This window comes from Seriola aureovittata, chromosome 16, assembly GCF_021018895.1.
Source record: "Seriola aureovittata isolate HTS-2021-v1 ecotype China chromosome 16, ASM2101889v1, whole genome shotgun sequence".
Taxonomy (NCBI): domain Eukaryota; kingdom Metazoa; phylum Chordata; class Actinopteri; order Carangiformes; family Carangidae; genus Seriola; species Seriola aureovittata.
Genome location: NC_079379.1, coordinates 20,631,949 through 20,639,209, shown reverse-complemented (window position 1 = coordinate 20,639,209; position 7,261 = coordinate 20,631,949). Strand labels below are relative to the sequence as shown.

Sequence of the window (7,261 nt, the reverse complement as noted above, 5' to 3'; positions counted from 1 at the left end):
GTAACAAAATCTTCTTCAGCACAAAACTCCCCTATAAAACACAACTTCTAATCAGCCGCTGGCTGTAGCTTCAAATTCAGCATACGCACAAGAAAATGGTATTAATCTTCTCATTTAACTGTCAACAAGAAAGTAAATAGGCAAACTTTAAACTATTATAATATCAATAGTTTTGGTATGAGATGTTCATCAATCACGTAAACGTGTAATACTCAGCTGCACCCATTTGTTTTGTATGTGTCCACACACTTGTGTCCATGTTAGTACACTCTGCATGTTATGTTAAATACTTTACTAGTGTAATCCCATTAATACAGTCATGTGTATATGGCCTTTGCAGTTCTATAGGATATAATATGATATTTACCACATTAATAAAAATGTTTGCATTTTTGAAATGATACAATGCTTTAGTTGCAGTTGCAGTTGCACTGATTAAGATATGTCGTTAAAGTGTGCTTTAAGTTTACATGCAAACTGGAGAGCCGGGGGATTTAGCATAAAGACGGCTGCTGACACGCATTCCAATGTTCCCAAGTCTTGCAAAATCAATTAGGCTGATTGGCTGCAGTAAAGATTAATTTGTGACATTGAACAGTGAAGTCTTTTCCTCCCATAACTGAAATGTGTAGCTTTAACAGCTGATGCAAGGAATGTGTGTGGGTGAAAATGATCAGGTGGAATGTGCATGATCATCACACTGACATATTTTGCTCTTGGTATGTTGTTGACAAGCGGAAGTGAACAACAAATCTAGTCATGGGGCCATGAGGAGACAGCGTGACACGCTATTAGTCCCAATGTGGATCCCGCTCCCCAGTCAGATCACCGACAAAATGTGTCCCCATATCCACAATGAGAGCACAACAGAACAACATATTAAACCCCTCATTCACCATTGTATGACAAAAGTCCATTTTACTTTTCAGCTGCTCCTGCTGGTGGAGACAAACAGACTGAGAAAGGAACGATGCACCTGGAGAGAAGGGACAAGACACAAGCAACTCTCATACAGCAGAAATTTTCAAATCCACATCCACTGAACTTTTCACCTGTACATCCTGTCAGAAATTTTAATCCTGTATCATGTCACCTGTCATATATTTTGCAGTTATTTCTGAGAGACCATGACTGTGATGTCATGACCATTATAAGTCACTTATTTCGAATCATCGCCGTGCAAACTGGGCAGCTAATGAAAACACCAAGGTGTTCTGTTTGTAAGGAGTGTTTTAGTAAAGCAGAAAAAAGACTGTTTGAATTTTCAACATTTCCTACATGAAATGGACAGATATATTGTATAGAGATATATGATTCACTACAAACTGTCTTATCATGTCATAACGTGACCCTGAATCACGGCTTTATAGACATCTGACAGATATCGGCTTGAGGCAACACTTGCTATGTTATATTTTACTGAAAGTGTGACTAAGTGCTGAATCAGACTGTAATCGTAGATGTGCATCTGAGAGCATCTTTTAGTTGTACTGAAACCAAAAGACACACTCAGAAACTTCCCTGCTTGCTTAAGTGAAACAGCTGCATTGAAGTGCATTACTTCTCGCCATGTACTTAAGCCAGTGGAAAACAGAACTGAAAGGATTAGTCAATCAAGTGAGACTTAAATGAATCTGAAACTATTGTGCTAATTGATTTATCAAATATGACATTTTTAAGACGAAAATAAGAAAAGTATCTGGTTCCAGCTTCTCAGTTGTAAATGTAAGTCAATCAGTTGACCGAGACAATAATTTAAAGATAATGAATTTAACAACTGCCAAAGTATGAGTCAGTCTGGATACAGTGAATACACTGAAGTTACAATTGTTAAAAATAAATCAAGTTTAAAACTAATTAATTCATTCCTATTACAGATTTGTTAAACACCAACTTAAAGTTGCAGTAATACTCAGGTTGTAGTGAAGCAACCAAGGTCTTCAATTGTCAGGGCACTTACGCACACTTATATAGCCTACATATGCAAATACTGTAGTAATAAAAAAAAAAACCTAAATTTGGTACTTATTCCTCATCTTATCTTTGACTGAAATTTTAACTACTCTATACTAGTAGTTTTAACTACTCACGCATACAGTGACAGACACACTGATGTAAGGTGAGGAAATTATTTCATGGAAGAAATGTCCATCATTTATCTTGATGCCATGTCAATATTGTTTTTTTTATCACTTCCATGCCTATAAAACACAAGATTCAGTTGAACTGAATTGATTTCATTGCTGAGGGTGTTCTAGAGGGGCGGGAACAATTAGGGAGTCAGAGGTGATTGGCCGAAGATGGCGAGACTTGCCCTTAGTCGGGACGCTGATTGGTCAGACCGAGGCAGGTCCCGCCCACGGGTGGCGCCTTGAACCTGCTGTATGTTGAAGCGTTGCGTTCAACCAGTGTTGAGTTTAGAGGGTCTCTGTCTACCGGGGTGACAAGTCCGAGCACAGGAGCAACCGACGGGACGTAGCAGCCGTTAGAAGAAAAACCCACACTTTTCGTCGTTTCACCGCTGGATACGTAACTCGGCCTGGGGTTGGATTAACTTAAAACCACTCTTTTTTTAGTTTTTCTTTTTTGCTTTGAATTTGCTTTAGAAGACACAGCAACTCACCGAAGACAATGGGATCCCAGTCATCTAAGGGAGAGGTGGCCGCCGAGGCAAACGCTGCCGCCGCTGATGCTGCAGCTGTCAAAACCAACGGACAGGTAATTGCACTCAACTCACCCGCTATTACTGTCTCCGTGTCTTTATTTTACAATAGAGATGATTGGAAATGGATAAAAGTTGTATTTATCACACGCCAGTTTTCTCAAATTTAGTCGACGCAGAATTGATTAAACTTGAATGTGAGGATAAGTCAGGTGGGGCTTTGAGCATCACCGTCTCCTGCTGATGGGCTGGTCACAGAAACCCCCCATAACTTCCACAAAAATGAGCCAGAGTGGTGTTGTTATGTAGGATAAGTTTAAAGTGAGTATGTGTTTATCTGTGACTGAGGTCTAACCTAATATCCGCACAACGTGTTTGATAGTGCCAGGCTTAAAGGGGGAGGGGGTCAGCTTGAGCGCACGTAGGCAGTCAACTACTCCTCCCTTTATAAAATACAAGCCTGGGTATCGTCTGGACGACTGATTTACATACTGGGAATTTCCGAAATTCAGGTAGTGAGACGTTGTGGGGTGAGAGAAATCACACATTTAGTCATTAATTTGTTACTGTTATAGGATCATTATGAATGCAAATTACCGCCACACTTAATGAGTGACACAAAATCTGACTTGTTTTAAGAATTAATTGATAATTGAGATTTTTAAATATCAGTGATTAATTCGGGAGAAAAAAAAACCATCAATTAAAGTGTTTTCATTCTTACATCGATGAGCTCCAGCCTTGTCTTTGTTGAGCCGATGTCTGTCTGGTACCTTAGGCGGTCTGTGAGGAGCTACCGCCGCCTATCGCCTGATTAGGGTACTGCAAGGCGTCGCCTCTGAGCAGGCGACACAGTGGTTAATTGATGAGCACGACGATGTGCCGAAAAGAAAGGAAAAATCCTCAACATAAATCGGCCCTCTATGTATTTTATGCATGTGAATGGATGTTTCTTCAAAGAAATGTTACTTATCTTGTGACACTTTTGTTTCTTAACCTTTTTCCAGGAGAATGGACATGTGAAAACCAATGGCGATGTCTCTACAAAGCCTGATGGGGATGCTGCCGCCACCAATGGCTCAGCCGAGGCAGCCAAGGAGTCTGAAGCCGGTGCAGGAGGCGACGCTATTGAGCCGGCACCTGCTGCAGATGGAGATGCTGCCAAACCTGAGGGTGAGGCTGCAGCTAAGGAGACCCCCAAGAAGAAGAAGAAGAAGTTCTCCCTGAAGAAGTCCTTCAACTTCAAACTGAATCTGAAGAAGAGCAAGAAAAGTGAGGCTGTCAAAGAGGAAGCGCCTGCCGCCACCCCCTCTGAGGAGAAGCCCGCTGAGAATGGAGATGCCGCTCCCGCAGAGGAGAAGAAGGAGGAGGAGGTGAAAGAGGAGGCTGCCGCTGCAGCCGAGGCCCCGAAGGCAGAGGAGGCTCCAGCTAAAGAGGAGGCCCCCAAGGAGGAGGCCAAGGAGGCAGCTGCTCCGGCCCCTGAGGCCACAAAACCAACAGAGGAGAGCAGCTCGACCCCCGCTCCCTCTGAAAAGAAAGAGTGATTGTACCTTTAGCTCATAATGAACTGGGTGAACTGTTTTTCAAGAGAGAGAGAGAAAATTTAAGAGTATATATATATATTTATATATATATGTGTATATGTATACATATGTATATGGATATATGTATATGTAAATATATACACATGTATGTGAGAGACTCCTTCGACGTGCCACTTTTCGTCATGATAACAAGACGACAGACTAGATTCACTAGATCACTTCCCTGGTTACTGCTCGACATCTGGACCTGGACTGAGTTTTGAGGCTGTGGGTTGGTCGCTATGTGGAAAATGGATTTTGGTGGCTAGAATGCGAGCTAATGATACCATGAAGTATAGACGGATGAAGGATGGATGGAGAAGGATGGAGCATCTTTTCCCTGAAAATCTACAAAAGAAGATGCCTCCTTGCTGAAGGAATGAAGCTAGATGAGATACTAGGACACCACCACCACTTGAAATGACTGTTAAATAGTGAAAAAAAAAAAAGAAATCAGAAAATTAAGAGACTTGCCAACTTTTTACATTCCTATATTTTAACCCAAATTTGAAGTATTTTGTGGTGTATTATAGAGAACCATCTTAAAGATTCAGAGAAGCTATGTCTTGTTTGTTTAAAGAAAAAAAAATAGACGATTTTGATTTTTACCTTACTATGAAAAAAGAACACTTAAGCTTGCTATGTTCACTGTTGCGGTTTGATATGAAGCAGAGTTGTTTATCTGTCGTGTGTGAGCCTGAATCTGCTTTGTCTCTGTAAATACATTGGATTGATTTCTGTTCTTTATTTTGCTAATGTTGACAGATGTTCCTGGTTTTATTGTAAAGTTGATAATGGTAAATAAATGTTGGTTACCTGCCGGCGTATGTGTCTTTACGGTTATTTGAATCATGCATCACATTTGTTATTACAAAGTAGTGTACCTTAATGACAGGGTCTGGAGCCTGCCTGTCATATAAAACATTTTATTGCACTCTAGTATCAACTAAAAGCCACCAGCAGAAGTCTAATAGCAGCACGGTAAGGGATACAGGATTTGAAATTATCCAATTATCATAACAGTGGAAACTGAAGAGACAGTTTAAAGCCTGATGCTCCATTGACTTCGGCATTTCACATTGTTCTGGTGTCTCCATGTTAGACAAATGAAAGTACAAAGAAAAAATCTTAAACTGGAGCAGTTACACTACTGACCTCAAAGACTGATTTAAAGCTAAACTATGTAACTTTTGAAAGATGAAATTACACATTCTGCCTTTTAGAAATTAAAAGTTGAACTCATAAGATATAAAATACACTCAGTTTAATGCACTCTGGTCTGGTATGACCAGTATTTGAAGGGGTACCATGGCTACAAGGGCTGTTATTCAGCGAAAGTGACAGTTTCACTTAGATATACAAGTCATTTTCATAAGTAAAGGCTTTTTTCAAGAACTGCGACATTAGTGAATAATACAACCCCAGGTGGATACAGTACAGGGTAAGAAACTGGTACATTACAGCAGGACGTGATAAGGTTTATTAGCCCTATATTTCTATCAATTGCAACCCAGAAAATCTCAATAGGCTAAACACATCAATAAAGTTTTATTCTTCTCATTCATGTAATTATTAGCCATTATTGGACTGACACTCCTTCCGGTCCAGCTTTAAACAAACACAAAAAAGGTAATAATTTAACAAAAAACAATGATCCACCATTCACTATAAAAGCAAAAGCCTAGTATTTTAAATCCTATAGGATTAGGTGTGAAATTTATTACACGTGGCTCTCCTCATAATCTCATAATCTGTGATTTTCTCTGAAACAGGAAACACCCACATGCTTCTGGGTGATTGGTTTGGAGATAACTGAACACATCAACATTACATTGTTAGCTCCAATGATCCCTGACCCTCTATTAGACTTGTGGCCCTGAGATCAGCACCATTACGCCGATCCCCCACCCCCCTCCTCCTTCACATGTACAGTATATCCTCCATTTGAAGGCGAGCATGCTCCTGAACATGGCTAACTGAACACAGCAGTCCTGCTCTGAGGGAACTGACCTAGTTCACATGGTGATATGATGAATTGAGATCTGAGCTACATTTGGACCCAGGCTTCAAACAATTCTGAATTATTTAAACAAATCTAGAGCTCCCACTTCATATATCTTTTTTCCTCTTGTAGCAGATGCATTTGTTAACCTTTAATTGTATTTTTTTCAAGTAACAGTCTTTAAATTGCAGGCAAAATCATTGCAGGACAAAGTGAATCTGTGTAAAATCTTTCATAAAACCTTACACCGTACACAAGGAAGTAGGAGCAGTAAGCTGTAAATTATTCATGACTGCTCCACAATGAGAGTGTTTTGTTTATTCTCTACATCACTGTTTTGTTTGCACTGCATACTATACATGAGATTCTGTGACTGATTACTTCAGAGGTACTGCGTCTCTCATTTAGCAGAAACAGGGTCTGCAGAGTTGTAAGTCAAACAGAGGTGATCTTATACTGTCACCTAGTGGCCATTACATGCAGTGGCACAGAGCTGATCACCTATTGTCTGTTTTTTTAATCTGTTCTACCACTGTTCTAGGCCTGCATCAATATGCATAATGAGTCTAACCGAACACTGCAGTATAAAATAGAACAATATATATTATATATCATATATTATATTTCATGCATTCTTAAACTTACATTTAGAGTTGTGTTTTCAAAAGTGCAGAAACACGTAAGAACATGTTATATTATTTGCAGCATTTGACTGCATGGCCTAGTAGTGCCTTCTTAATGTCTACCCAGGGATATCTGATAGAAAACAGCTTTTAATTTAAGGGCCATTCTGTTTTTTCTCTGTTTCTATGTGATACAATTTGTATTTAAGGCATGGAGGGCAATATTGAATTGAATTGAGGTAGGATAAATAACTCACTATTAATAAAATAAAATAAAATAAAATGAAATATCAAAAATATTATAAAATGGCAACTAAATAAAATATTGGTGACATTGGTGTATCCCCAGTGGAGTATCCTCCTTGAGACCTCCCTGCAAAGAAGAGAAAAG

General features: G+C 39.6%; 1 protein-coding gene across 1 annotated transcript; it reads left to right on the top strand.

Moving 5' to 3' along the window:
• The first annotated feature begins 2,414 nt into the window (after positions 1 to 2,414).
• On the top strand, positions 2,415 to 5,068 carry marcksl1b (MARCKS-like 1b). The gene is made up of 2 exons (XM_056400210.1): positions 2,415 to 2,718; positions 3,670 to 5,068. The coding sequence occupies exons 1-2, from the start codon at positions 2,632 to 2,634 to the stop codon at positions 4,204 to 4,206; spliced, it is 624 nt and encodes a 207-aa protein (XP_056256185.1). The 5' UTR covers positions 2,415 to 2,631; the 3' UTR covers positions 4,207 to 5,068.
• Positions 5,069 to 7,261: the final 2,193 nt, after the last annotated feature.